Genomic DNA, 14,812 nt, shown 5'->3' on the forward strand with positions numbered 1-14,812 from the left:
TATTCTGTACTTCTTCTGAATAACCTAACTTTGACATTATTTGTGAACTCCAAGCCTTGCTTGCGTTGTTCTTGCTAGTAGAAAACATAGCAAGGATGTAGTAGGTAATTGAACCCAGATGCACCGAGGGCTGCTCAGCCAGACTGTTATTTTAGCCTACACTAGTAGGTTTTTTAATACGAGTTTGACCTTACTTTGAAACATTCTCAAAATACCATTCTTTAATATCAATTTATATACTCCTGCTTTAAGATGGGGTAGAGTCACTTGAAAAAGTAATGAAACACTTTCTACCTGTTAATATAGGAGATACAGAGCGAGTTTTGGAGTTAGTTTGTGTACCTAAGGAACAAGGTTTACACGCTACCTCTCTAATTGGAGCATTACTGTGTGTCTGTAGTGGTTGGTACCATCAGGGAAAGGCTGTTGGTCAGTCTGACCCGTGCCAGGTATTTGTGCCCACTCTGCCATGGGAGGGCCTTAGGTGCACAGTGCTACAGAGATTTACCAACAGGCCATCCCAGTAAGTCATTAAACAGAGTTTAATAACTGTGGAACATATTCATCTTAATTATTTTTAATGGGAGGTAAATGTTTAGTGTATGTGTTCTGAGAGGTTAAGCTGCCTTAGTTAAACAGCTTAGAAGTTGCATTCCTGAGTTTCCCCCCAGAAGAGTCTCACTCCCAGAATGGTGGTTTGGTTCTGACATACATGTAATGTACTTTCCATATCCAAACTGTATTTTTCTAAGGGAGGAGCTGTGAGCAGCAGTGCAGAGCGGAGCTGTAGTTCCTTCTTCAATACAGGCTTTGTCAGCAACAACTGAGCACAAAAACCTTGGGTATAATTAAATTTCCTGTGAAGATAGCATATTTTTTCTGCTTAAACAGAACTGGTTTTCATTCGTTATTGCTCTGGTCAGGTGGAACCGGGGTTGTTACCTTAATAACTTGGCTGTCTAGTTGTTCTTTGTGAAGTGATGGCAGCAGCAACTTGCTGTGGTTGTGCATCAGCAGCTGGAGCTGAAGTGATAAAGAAACAAGGTTTTGGGGTAGATCTTGAAGTTGAATTCTTAAATTGATTAATCTTCTCAATTTCACTCCAGCATAGTGATTAATTCCCGTAGCTGCTGGTTGTGGAGCACAGTGGGTGTTTGCACGATACCCAAACCGAGCGGGCTGCAGCTACACTGAATTCCTGCCCACGTCCCGCTGCCATCAGCTTCACACTGGGTTCCTCAGCTCCGTGTGAGCGCGGGGCTGCGAGCGGCTGCTGGTGGCAAACTGCTTCCAACCTGGTTGGCTTTGGGCAGTGCAGCTTAAAATATAGAAGGTGAGAAATTAAAAACGGTTTGGCGTTTTTCTTTCTGTTCTCTTATCAGAAATGTTCATTCAGACTATAACAACTGTTAGAACAAGATAACAACTTCAGGCCAGCTGTCAAATGTTTACCATTATCAAACCTCTCCCTAGGGGAAGATGCGACTTTGGCTCGCCTCACCGGCAGTAATTTAATTTTTCCTTCGTTCTGACTCGGAAATGGCAGCATTTTTCAAAGCTTCCTCCCACTGATGGCTGAAATTTTCCTTGTGAAATGATTTCCACCAGTCTTGAATCTTTCTTGCTTCTGCCGTCTTCACCTTTACTGATGGTTCTGCAACTCATCACCAGCTATGCAAACTGACAGTTCACATCCTGGGGCAGCAGCCGGGTCTGGCCTGCAGAAAGGAGCAGCCTGACCAAATTTACGCTCACAAGATCTCTTAATTCACAAAAGCATTTGCTCTAGTTCCTGTTCTCTGCTGCAGGGTCTTTTGGGGGGGCAAGCAGGAGAGCGTTCAGAGGGGAGAGAGGCACTCTTCACACTCTGCTGAGTACACAGGCTTTGAGATGAAAAACAGACGGAAAGAGACATTTCCAGCCATCTTGCTGATCTATGCAGGGGTTCACTGAACTGTGCAACGTAGCACCAGACCCATGTATCATTTAATGTGCTAATTTCTGCTTTTTTTTTTTTTTTTTTTTGACTGAAGGAGTTTTTCACATTGTCAACAAACACATTAAAATTAAAAGTGGAAGCAGTTAAAAGAACCTAAGATGTAAATTCAGTACTCACCGGTTACCCCCTCCTTTGACATCCAGAGCTATGGAGAGATCTGCTTAGTTTTGAGAAGCCTCTGACAAATGAGAATAGTCAGAATAAGTTTTCTGTTTGGTCTGAACTGCACGTAACATCACGAGGTTGTTTTTTTTCTCCCTCACAAGCTGAAACACATGCCATATGCTTGCCCAAATGCTTTCCCTTCTTGCACTTCCAGACAGATAGCAAACTTTTGTTACATTCTTTTCACAGGGAAATATTTTGTTCCTCCTCCCCTGCAGCCACCCAGGGCAGTCAGCAGCTGAGCAAAGTGATGCTTCCCCGAGGTCGGGCCGCAGCGCTCTGTAGCAAAAGGTCACTGCTACACTTTGGGTACTGGTTGGCTCTCTATTGGAAGCTTTTCCTAAGAATAACCCATTTTACATTTCTGTGATTACTTTGGAGAAAAAATGTGCGCTAACACCAGAATGGAAATCGGGGGGAGGACATTCCGTGTAATCTGATCGCGCTCCTGTAGCGTTTGCTCAGTACTTTCCTATCATTAGCTATCCAGTTGCTTGAGGAGCAGCTGCGCGGTCTGGTAAATTAATATACGTTGTAGTCAAAAGTTTAGATGAAAGGAGAAGTGAACCGAGCTTGTGCTGACATAGAATAGCAGTTAGAGAGATCGGGATCTCATTGAAGGTGGAGGATTTTGGGCTTTTTTCACGTGTGAAGTTGTTCCCTCTCAGTAAAGATGGAGTTGTACAAAGTGGATCTACTTCTAATGGCATCCTCTGCCTTTAGCGTGAATTCTGCCTGCGTATTTGTTCCCTGAGCCTTTGGGTGTATTGAGAAATACGTGGAGATCGGCAGGGAGGGGTGGGACGTGTCAGGTGGAGGACTGCAGCAGGCAGCGTTTCTGGTGCCATAGCAGTGTGACAGCATGGGCTTTGAGGAGCAGTCAGGATATTTGTCATCTTAATAAACGGACAAAAGAGAAAAACAAACATGAATCTTATCAGTCTGCATTTTTTTTGTTTGGGATGAAAGTGTTTGAAGAAAAATCGTAAAGGAATCCATGGTAGCTCAAGGAGGTTAAACTCAACAGTTGTTTCCTTTGAAGTGTATGACCACGAGGTTAATTGCCAAAACTGCTTGTGGAAAAGGTGGTAACAATTTAACAAGACTGTACAACTGCAGGACTCAGATGAGTATCAGGTGTTTGCAGATGGGTTTTTGTGTTGGTTTTTTTTGTTGTTGTTGGTTTTTTTTCCTCTTTTATTTTTTTTCCTTTGGCCTAACAGGAAAAGGGGAGGGAAAAAAAAAAACCCAGAATGAGAAACAGGGGCCGGAGCTGGAGAAGAAAAGCCCGATTAAACAGCCAATAATTCGTTGTTTGCTTTGCCAATGAGGCTGTAATTGGCCGGGAGGTTAATGGCAGCCTGTGGATTGGCGGCCAGGATCGCTTGCTGCCGCTCGCTCTGTGCTGTTAGGCAGGAGCCTGCAATTACCAGGGCCTGCACAGCTCTTCTTCAGCCTCACGACGACTGATTTATTAATCCCAGTAAGACTGCTGGGAGAAGTTTACAGTTCAAAGCACGGTTTTGGTATTTCTGCTGCTTGCAGTCAAGTTTACTCCAGGGTTTGCTTCCCAGCTTGGGATCGTTAGGTTCATTTGTCCCTTTCTGAAACTGCCATGTTTCTAAATCTTTCTTAATTTAGTGAGAACAAAGTTTTTAAATAGAATTCCCCACATCCCTCCGGAAACCCCGATAGGTCAATTCAGTATCATAATTGGAAAGCTGAAATCCTTTATCATTTACTCTGGGCACAGAGAGACTCAGAAGTGTGATATACAGGGAGCTAGAAGAAATTGTTTCGATAGACCTTATTTTTGTGTAATATTACTGGGGTATTTTAATTCAGTTCTGACATCTATTCCCAGTTCAGCATTGTGGTGTTGTGTTTTTTTCCATTTTGTATCTGCAGCAATTTGTGGAACTTGGAAAACACGGACAAAGTACAGCTTTTTCAAGCTTTCTATTTCTTGTAAACAGAGTTGGCAACTCCTGAGGGCAGTGAGATGAGGGAGTCTTTAAATAGTTAACTGCGCTCTTTTGAACCTCGAAGAAAGTTTGGTTTTGACAGAGAGATTGGTCACCAGCACTAATCCCCACACACAGATTTTTCTCTGTCAGATAACTTTAATGAACTTCAAGTTGTTGTTAACAGCAATCCAGATGATATTTTTAGGGCTTGATGTTTAACTGAACAACCAGCAGAACTCTGAAACCTTTTTCCCACAGCGTAGTTCTCTTGCTCATCTGTGAAGCCAAAGCGGCAGCCTGGATCCTACATGTAATGCACGCTGTCAGTTTTCTGTCTAGTTTTGCTGTTTTTATGTTGTGTGTATAAAGCAAAGCTTCTTCTGGGAAAATCCCTGCTTTGCAGCAGGCCGAGCTCTGTGCTCCAGCTGGAGAATCGCGGCGTGTTGCTGGCCACTATTGACAGCAGTCAGGAAATGTTGTGCGCTAATGTATGTGATGTAATTCAAAAGATCACATCTCTCTGGTCTGTTAGAAAACCATGAATTTGGATCCTGAAGGAATCGCCCAAACAGTGACACTTTGAAGTACATTACTTAACCTGTCATTTACTTTTTATAAACAGAAAGTTCATTAAATCGCAAAGTCAGGCCTCTCGAGGAGGTGGTTACAACCGAAGGGCAAGCTGTTTGGAAAAAAACCTCTGGTTTCTTCCTTTGCTATGGGATCTGACTGAGAAAAATAACTAAATTGGCTGCTGGACATCTATAAACCTGCTGTGAAGTTTATCAGTTGTAAGCTGTTCACATTTTCATGGCCATAGTATGGCCCTGACACTGTTCTGTGCTGGTGACGTTCTGCAGGTGGCAGAATCCCCACTTCCAGCCCTCCCAAAGGTACCTGCTTTCATGCTTTGTATCAGATGCTGTGTTTGCTTAACACCCTTGCTATAAAATGAACATAATTCACAGTTCATAGAGCAAAAGAAATCATTTTACAAGCGTTACATCTCTTAAGCATTAATTTAGACTCAGCAAATCAAGACACTGGCATGTTGAGAAAATATGAACCTTAATAGAGACCATCTTTTTTTTTCTTTTTTTTTTTCTTTTTTTTTTCTTCCAACTCCCACCCTCTCCAGAGGCATCCAGTGGGTCACTGTGACCCTAAAGCTCCTAAAGCTTCACCTTGTTGGGATGCCAAGGAGTCTCAGCTAGAGTGGAAGTGAGAGGTCTCATTCAGTACTGAGATTATATGTTTTTCCTTACAGGAACATTTTCTCACTAAAACACATGGGGAAAATATTCTTCCACATTGTTCCTCTATTTAAAAAAAAAAAAAGAGAGAGAAAGGGAAGGGAAAAAAGGCTTTGCAATCTGCATATGCAAATCTTGCCATGTTCCTCCAAGACAAGAGGAAACTCTAACTCTCAATAGGTATTTATTTTCTAAATTGGCGACAGACATGCAAGCGAGAATGTTCAAATGACTTCAGCTCTCTTTCTGCCTTCATTATGTCAGGCTAGCAGATCACATATGGCATTATGGAAATCAGTAAATGAAAACCATATTGATCAGCATTGAGAACAAATGTAAAAAAGCTGGACTAGAGGAGGAGAGGTGGAGAAGTATGCTCCAGTGTTCAACCTGATAGGCCCTCGTTAAGGCCTTTAATCATTTATTAATGTAAACTCCCTCCTTCCCTTTCCACTCAAATTACCTCAGCCATAGAGCATCCTGCTCCATTTATCTTTTAATGTTTCCTTTATTTAATTTATTTTTAAGCTATACATTATACTTTTATTACAAAATCAAGTTTTTTCTTTTCTAGAGGACAGTATTGAACGACCAGATTTGATATAAATGTCCCAGCACGCTTGCTTGAGCATTAAAGAGGAAGAACAGCGAGCAAGGTTGCTTTTCATGGGATGGCAGATTTGGAGTGCAGGACTCGGAGTGAAAAGGAGTGTGTGTTACAGAGCCTCCCCCCCTTCACGCTGTTGGCAATTAAGGTTGTGTCAGCATTTCCATCATAAACCCTTGTTTACAGGGTTTATAATTCAGCTGTGAAAATTTGCTCCAGGCCAGATTTGACATACAAGGGCTCAACCTCACAGAAAAGGAGACTTCAGCCCTCCTTCCCTCCCCCAGAATGAAAAGCTCCTCAGTCATTTCCTGAGATAGAAAAGGAAGAAAAGATGAGGTGGTGGTGTTTGGGGCAGTGGAAGAATAAGACTGTAAACAACAACAACAAAAAGCAGTGGGACCAATAAGCAACCACTTGACTCCTGAAAAATGCAGCTGGGAACCCTGCTTTCCTGTGCTGGCTGCCAATTTTAGCAGAAGTGAGGTTGGTTTTTGGTTTTTTTTTGGTCAGATCTCTAATTTTCAGTCATTCATCAAAATCTTGAGTGATGGACATGGTGCTCCCGGTAGCTGTTTGCCTGAATACTCTGTCATTCTCTCACAGTTCAGATAGAAATTTCCATGACAATAATTAGGGGGTTGTGCTTTGAAGTTGGTACTGTTTTATTCTCCAGACAAAGCCCTCAGTGGCCCACGGGGTATTTCCCAGTGCCATCTCTGCTGTGTACTTCAGGCTGTTCTTAGAGATAATCATATACTTTTTACTCGGACTCCACATCTTTCCCACAGCAGCAATATTTTCACTGGCATTTCTTTAATCTGTTTGTTGCTTTTTATTTCAAGTCTGATTTTTGCATGTTTTTGTAGCAGTTGGGTGTCTATCGCACGTTCGTTTAAAAATAACTAATAAAAAAACATGAAGAGCAGCCAGCATTGCATCCTCTTGCCCAGCTGGGATCAGGGAACAAGCAGGGCACTGCAGCAGCTCCGGGGGATGCGTGTCAGCCTGGGCTGGGGGTGAACCCCAACCGTGGTGGTGTATTCTGTGCTCCCAGTGATGATGGCCTTCAGGTGTCGGTCACGGCCATGGCACCCGATGGGTGCAGAGCCCTGCTGGGCCGTGTGCACCTTGTGTGTCCTAAGTGGTATTCGGGGTTTTGGGGGGATATTCCTGAGGGGCAGCAAAGATACGTGTGGCGATGTATCTATGGAAGACGTGTATGAAGTGTGTTCTGTCCTTCCTCTTCCTTGCACACTCACCCACCTCCAACTTCTTTTCCTCTTTGACTCGCATTACGATTCTACTTTCCTTTCTCTGCTCTCAACATCAAACAGTATATAAATTACAGCAAGAGTGCTGTCTATGGCAGACATACAGCCCTTGTTTGTGGCAGAAGAGCAGAGCATTAAACAGTGAGTGGACTATGCAGAGAGCTCTCTCTCTCTCCCCGTTCCCAGTGGGAGTGTTGTTTATAGAGCATTATAATTTATAACTGAAGAGAGTGGATTTAATTTCAGTGGAGGGGGCTCGCCAGCAGGGCGCCAGCCTGCAATCATATGAATCAGCAAGCTGCAAACTCTATTGAATGGAAAGTATTATCGCTGGCCACAAATGGACACTGTTTCTCCTTAAACAACTCCCTCGGTGCAGGAAGACGTTGTCTTCATTCATCTATTTTACATATCTACTCGTTTTAATTTTGCTGTTTCCTAAAAGTATTTTCTTTTTCCAACGCGTCGTTTCTCTTACTGCATGACTTCCCCATCTGACATTGGAAACTGATTATTGTGTGTATGTTGCTGATTTTGTTGCTCTTCAACTTGCCTTTCCTTTTCAGCGTGCCTTTTGTGTTTGCTTTTTCAAATGCTATTTTCCTGTGATCCTATGTACAAGCAACTTGTATGGAAACTGAAGTCAAACATGCAAACAAGAGTACGATATCCCATTAGCATTAATATTGTAAAATGGCAGTCAGATTCAATCACAGAAAGTTTTATTTAATCATGGATGTTTTGTGCGTTTCCTCAGCGTTTCTCTGCACAAATGGAAGATCTCTTCTCCCCGCTTTGCTCTCCTAAGCTCTGCTCTCCGTGCTCTGCGGGCCGTCGTTCCGCTCCGCGCGGTGCTCGCAGGGGCAGCTTTGGCCGGCCGTGCCGCGCGTTTGGTGCAGGGCAGGTTGGCGCGGAGCCGCTGCTGGTGCTCGCGGGTTCTCCACAACCGGGCTTATTTAACTAAATGGTTGCGAGCAGAGCTGCAGTGCAACGCAATAACGTCCTGTGACAAACGGCGGTTTCACGTGAGGTTTTTTTCGCCTTCATCTTTTTGCAGACGAGGAGCTAAGATGTGAAAATAGCAGAGACTTGAGGGGCCGGACGGGCCGCTTGGCTCCCGGTGCCGCCTGCCGTCCTTGGTGGCAGCGCACCCGGCTGGGTCCCGGGCGGCCCCGCTCCTCCGTGCCCTACATAGCGATCTTCAGACCTGCCTAAGGAGCTTTGGCCGTCTAGCGCGGATGGCGGGGGGGCGGCCGGGCCGCGCTGCTGGGCTGCGGGAGCGGCGGGGCGGGGCGGGGCGCGCACCTCGGGGCGCTGCCGGGAGGTGCCGACGGGAGCGCGGCCCGGAGCGATGATCCAGCCCTAAGCTTCGCCAAATAGCGGCTTCTCGAGTGTGTCTGAAGTAATTGTGGCTTCGTTTCGGTTACGTAAGCTCGGTCGTTTTGCTCCGTTAAAGGAGTTGCGCGGCTCCGCGGTAGCGCTGCTGCTGGGAGCTGCTGGGAGCTGCTGGAAGCGGGGCTTTTGTTCGGCGCGCAGGGCAGTGCCATCAGTCTCTGTTCGCAGTGCATTGCATTTACAGAGATAATAAAGTTATTGCCCTCGTTTTCACTGAGACATTGTCCTGCATTAGCAAAAAAAGCCACATAAATTATTTGCAAATGAGCGCCTTGTTTTTACTTATTGATTTCCCAGAAGTGGCAAAATGCTTCAGCTTCTGTTCACGGCTGTTTATAAAATGTAAAGTGTATTTTTCTCTCTGTGTGCAGACGGCGAAGTTTGCAAACGGATCGAGGACTCCGTTGTGCTGCTCCTCTCTTCCCATTGCACAGCCCTGTAAGCAGTCTAACTGTATTTCCTACAATTGGCTTCATCCTAAATTCAAAATGTATGAAATAACCCTGTTCAATTCCGTATTGCCATATACGGCTCTTTTGGTCCCCTCAGGGGAAAAAATGTAGCAAAGCCCAAACCTGTAACTCCATTGGCAGGGCAGGGCTCTGTGCCTTCCAGTTTCACATCGCTACCTCTTTTGTGTGTAACTGTTTTACTGATCCTACTGGATATGTCTCAGATCTGTTTCAGAGCTGGTAAATATTTGGGGTGCTGGTTTAATGTGCAGAAGCAAAGGTGGTGCACAGTGCTTGTGTTCTCATTTCTTGTTTGCTCTGAATGCAATAGGAATCAATTAGATTTCCAGCTTTCTATCATTAAGGATTTAAGTTCTATTCTGCCTTTCTCTATCATTTTTTTTTTCAGTGCTTCTTTTCTGAAATTGTAAAACACTGAAGTATTGCAGCCAGCTTGCCGTGAAGCTGCTTTTCATTCCGGTGGGAAGGATGCTCTGTTTCCCCACACTGTTATGTCCACAACAGACATGAGCATGAACTGCTCTGCGTCACTCGTGAGCCGGGGCTGCAGCACCTGAAGCGCAGCGAGGTGGGCTGTGAGCAGTGCCTGCAGGAACGCCGGCCGGCAGGGCTGCCTGCTTTTATATAGTTCAAAATTACTCGATCAAAGAATCGTAAGAAGTAAAAAGCAGAACTAATGTTTATTGAAAATATATTTTATTTTACTAGGTGACTTACTACTGTATAACACTACTTTTTTTCAGTTACGTGTGCTTCTGCTGTAGGTCTCGCTACAATAAAGACATTTTTGGGCTCGCTTTGATGAAACTTCACAAGAGCCGTCTGTAGGGTAGAAATATAATTTCCCCTCTGCTTTAATTGTGCTCTGTCGTGCATTTGGCTCGGCTAACCAAATCAAGGGAGCTGTGTTCAGCTGAGCCGAGTGTATCTTATCAGCACTGGACTCTGCCATATTTTTAACTCGTGCCCATTTGAGAATTAGGATTTGCTGTGCGGTTTTATTCTCCCTCTCAGCCCCTGCAGCCAGGATCGGTTCAGGGGAAGGCGGTTGGTGAATATCCCCCTGTTCTGCGCCTCCAAAAAGGTCGTGTCCTTATCGGCGATTGTAATTGATAACAATGTGGTGGTTTCAGCCCAATCTGTGACCTCGGCACCCGGGGGCCCCGCGCCGCTCGCTGCTTTCCTCACTTCCCGCGGCTTTGATGTGATCCGGCGGTGATGGGGACGCGTGGGGCAGCGACAAGCAGCCGGCTGGCAGCGCCAGATTAAAATAGTTCTGACCCACAAAAGTAACCAACTGCCCATATTTCTTCATTTAGCGTAATTAATACCTTGTATTTCCAGTGACTTTGATAAACTGACTTTTTTCCCCCCTTTTTTTTTTTTTTCTTTTTTTTTTTTAAATTCCCTGTGGCTTTCAGCAGCGATTGCAGATCTGTAGTTAAAATGTTTTACAGGCTAAGAAGAATAACATTTCTAAAAAGCTAAGATCAAAAGTCTCAATTAGGTCACAGCCTAGCGGGAGGCGCGTGGCCGCGTTACGATGGGAAAGTTATTTCATTTTTGGTGCTGTCGGTAGCAGCCGTACTGAGCTCAGTGCAGAAGGAACATTTTAGAGCCCTCGCCAAGGAAACCCTCTTGCTCTTATGAATTCTTAATTAGGGAAGATGTGTACAATTAGGAAAAGTATTCAGCATGCAATGATGTCTTCATTTTAAAGTAATAAGAGAGGACAGTGGTGAAGCTGGGCAGCTGGCGGGCTGTGGGCAGCGGGGTTCTGCTCTCTGTTCGCAGGGTTGGGAGCGCTGCTCTGCGTTCCTGGGGTCCGGAGCTCTGCTCTGTGTGCCCTGGGTTGTGGGCAGGCCGATGCACCCAGTGTGGCCGCGGGCAGTGGTGATGGATGGTGTTTGCTCTCCAGGGGCAGGGGAGATGTTTTACGCCGTAACCAGATTTGATTCCTTTTTACTAATAAATGTAGAGTTGCATTTAACAGCCAGATAAATGTAGAGCTTGTTTTATTGCAGTTATGATTCTAGATATCTCTATTACATGTTTTTCTGTTGAACTTTATATGAAGCCCAGTAGCTGTTCTCTGCCAACAAATAAATTAGACCTGGTCCAAGTAGTATTTTCTTACAGGTGTCACGGATCTGGTTTTGCAATGTTTTTTTATTTTCCAGTGATAGAGGTCATCAAAATACAGTGCCTACAGGGCATGTGTACCTTGAAGCACTCCTTAAGTGAAGAGGTCCTGAACTGCTACCCTCGGTAGAGCCCTTGCATTGCTGTTGGGAAATTGTCTTTGCCATAACCATTGCAGAAAAATGTATATGTAAGTGGGCAATTAATAGGCATGTGCAGAAGGATGAATGCGGGGCCAGAAATCTTGGCAAGTTAATCTTGAAGGCATTGGGCTGTGATGAAACAAAGAAATCAATTAGCTTTAGTGCAGGCACAGTTTCAATATCAGAATTCACTATATTTTACTTGTTTTGTGTATTTTGAAACAATAATTTTGCTATACTAAAAATTTTGTTGTTGTGCAAGATACTTGCAGTCAGGAAAGGTGATGGTGTTGTTTCTAGGTGTTATCGCTGCATGGGCTTACACTTAACTGTCTTTGTGACTATAAATATGATTTGATCACGTATGTGTTGGGAATTGCTTTGTACTTGTGGGTACTTTCCATTACTGCTCAGTAATCCTGTAAGTGACTGAAAAAAGAAAAACAAGAAAATAGGTATAAATATGTCAGGTGCTTCCGTACCTTTACGTGGGTTTGCAGCGTGCTCTATTAACAGCAGCAGCATGCATGGTATTCCTGTAGCAATCCAGCGAGGCCGAGCACATGCTGGGTGCACTCACTCATTCCCAACATGTGCATCGCATCCAGGAAGCGTCCAGCTACTGTGTGGGGCTGCTGTGCACCACCGCCCTGTCAGCGCCGGCTCCTGGCCTGGCTGCGAGTCCCACGGCCTGCCTTTCAAAGCAGGGCCCTGCCCGCAGGCTGCTGCCACGTTGGCCGGGCAGGGCTGCCCCCACAGCACGGCTGTACCCCCGGCCTGCTCCTTCACAGCTCCTTGGGGCCCCGTCCTGAGGGGCCCTGGGGCTGCACCTCGAGCTCTTTCTTCCATAGCGGCATAAATACGCATGCTGTGTTGAAAGAGGGAAAAATTAGGCTCAGATCTTGTGGACATCTTAATAAGCATCTCACTTCAAGTGTGAGCAGTTGTAAGTCTGTGAAGTGACTTTAATAATAACCATCTGTGTAGGTTTGTGTAACGAAGATTTCAGCCACGCAGCGGCCCAACAAGCTCACAGCCGCCAGGTGGGTGACGTAAAGCTCAGGTCAGCATTCAGGCAAAGAAACATACAGAGCACTTGGGGAAGGAAAAACAAAAACATACAGGGAAACTATTTCAGGGATAGCATTAACAATTGCAACTCTGAGCAGCATGTGACATAGAAACGTTTAGAAAATCAGTTCAAGTGTAGAGAATCAGTTGAGGCTTGGTGAATCCACTCCTTAGGCGTGCTTAGTGCTAATTCTTTCAAACGAAGCCTGCATTCCAGCATGTCTTCATTCAGTAATTTAATTGGGATGTAGGTCTTTGAGCTGGTGGCTGATTAGAAAACATGACCTGCTTGAGAGATCAAGAAGGTAAATTGATAAATGTTGTAGCAAAGGTTAGTAATGTGTGAGAGAGTAGAAGCTGTTCTGGGCTTTGAATCACTGATCAAGGTCAGCTGCAGTTCATTAAAATCTTTAGGGATTTAGATTCATTGTAAATATAGCTGCATACCATAGTTTATCTTGTAAATCCTCTCCATTGGTTGTTCAGTAATATTGCATATTATTGCGACAGCTCTGCGGTGGCAGATTTACACCACAGTACAAAGTCAGAGCCCTGTCAATGAGGTGAGATCCCACCCTGCCCCGTCCCACAGCTGTGCCTGAGCCCTTCAGAGGAGCACCTGGCGCTGTGCTGCTGCTGCCCTTCGACTCAGATAGTTTTTCGTTCCCTGATGTTGGTGTCCCTGATGTGCTGGCTTGCAATTGAAATGGCAGAAAGCTTTCCCTGGAGGAGCCAGGCTTCCTGTTCCCCTCATCTTGCTGCTTTGCATCCCCTTTGACTTTCAGGCAAGTGATCAGCACATAGGTTTGAAGTGACAACGCTGTGCTGAACAGCAGGATATTTCTGCATGTGTGTGATGTTGGGTGCTAGAGCCGTGCTGCTTCTGCCCACAGCTGCCCCATCTCCTTCCGATAGCAGCAGGACTCTGCCCCGTCTTGTCTGACTGCTGGGCACTCACATTTCACATTCCTGACCTTGCACTTTCTGCTCGTATGTCTTTGTCCTTTGTTGAATGGAGTCCTCCTCTCTTCTGCACAGTCCACCCTCACTGTGTCTGGTTTGGTTCTTTCCATTGATGTTGGTCAGCAGGCCCGTGCTTGCTGTGTCCCATGGCATGGCAGCACAGAGGTGGCGGCCCAGCGTGTCTCATGGGCAGCATGCAGGGCAGCACAGCTGGCTGGGCTGAGCTGCACTGTGGGCAGTTGTACTGCTGAGTTAAATGCATCTGCAGGTGTTCTGGGGGAGAGCAGAGCAATGTTCTTTCAAACTCGCCCAGATCTCTTCCCTTTAGGTTATCCCTGATTCCAGTCTGTCTCCATGAGGTTAAACTGATGTTAAATCTACTAAAAAAAGTGCCTAACAGAAATACTTGGAAAGTACTTTTCTTGAAGCATAACTGTGAATCACTTTGAGCTTAATGGTTTTAAAAAATCTAGAACAAAAGAGTTTTTTTTCCTGCAACAGCTGTGCAGTTTTATTAAAAATTTAAAGAAATCTTATGTGTCTAATCCTTTGAGCGGATGTGTAATTACTTGGCTTGGGCTCTTACACATGGATAACCTAGCTGTACTGTGAGACAAGATTCTTATGTTTAATTTAAAGAATCATGGGTGAGCTTTGGAGATTATCAACACCGAGCCTGGTGAAGGAGCACAAAACCAGAACAACTCTTATACATTATCATTTGTTATGCAGATGTTACAAGCCATCTGACTAGCAGGTAGTGTCGTTTGCAATTGTATTAGCAAATGATGGCAGAGTATATAGGCAGAAAAAAAATGAAATTCCGTTGTTTTGAAGAGGTTTTCCCAATTTTAGATTTTTTTTGTGTATACAGATCTTTCCATTTAATCTGTGTTCCCTTCTAGTTGAACCTGTTGCTTATATGGTCCGTTACTCAGACCGTGTATCAAATTTTATCTGCACCTGATTCCTTTTTCAGCTTGATGGTGACTTTTTGATAGGGAGCCCAATTCAGCAATGTTCTGGGGCTTAAATAAGCTGTTATCTAAAGCGTGCAAAAGAAATTAGAGGCAGTGATGTATCTCTCATAATGTTACTGCCACAGGTTACATTTCTGTGTTGTGAAGGTCCAGGAATGCAGTCGTACAGAGGCAGTGAGGAACCGACTCCTTAGCTTCAGGTAACTTTACCAGGACATGTAGTTGAAATGCAGAATATGTATGGCTCATTATTTACAACTGTGGAGAACAAACCTGCATCTGAAGTGAATTACAATCGCGTTCAATCAAGTTTGAGATATCAGTCAGAATCGCCCCTAATGTGAGCAGGTACAACTCCATTGAAGTCAGGTCTGCTTACA

At 44.8% G+C, this 14,812-nt stretch overlaps 1 protein-coding gene across 13 annotated transcripts in view; it reads left to right on the forward strand.

The window, feature by feature from the left end:
- BCAS3 (BCAS3 microtubule associated cell migration factor) overlaps positions 1–14,812 on the forward strand; it is a 302,365-nt gene that overhangs the window by 164,987 nt on the left and 122,566 nt on the right. Inside the window, exon 24 of one of the 13 annotated variants that reach the window (XM_052688678.1) lies at positions 11,314–11,420. The exons of the other annotated variants lie outside the window; for them this stretch is intronic. Coding sequence (XP_052544638.1) covers positions 11,314–11,405 — 92 coding nt within the window. The 3' untranslated portion in view covers positions 11,406–11,420. Of the gene's footprint in view, positions 1–11,313; positions 11,421–14,812 lie in introns of those variants that run through there. 13 annotated transcript variants of the gene reach the window in all.

This window comes from Tympanuchus pallidicinctus, unplaced genomic scaffold (genome assembly GCF_026119805.1).
Source record: "Tympanuchus pallidicinctus isolate F22 unplaced genomic scaffold, pur_lepc_1.0 scaffold24, whole genome shotgun sequence".
Lineage (NCBI taxonomy): Eukaryota > Metazoa > Chordata > Aves > Galliformes > Phasianidae > Tympanuchus > Tympanuchus pallidicinctus.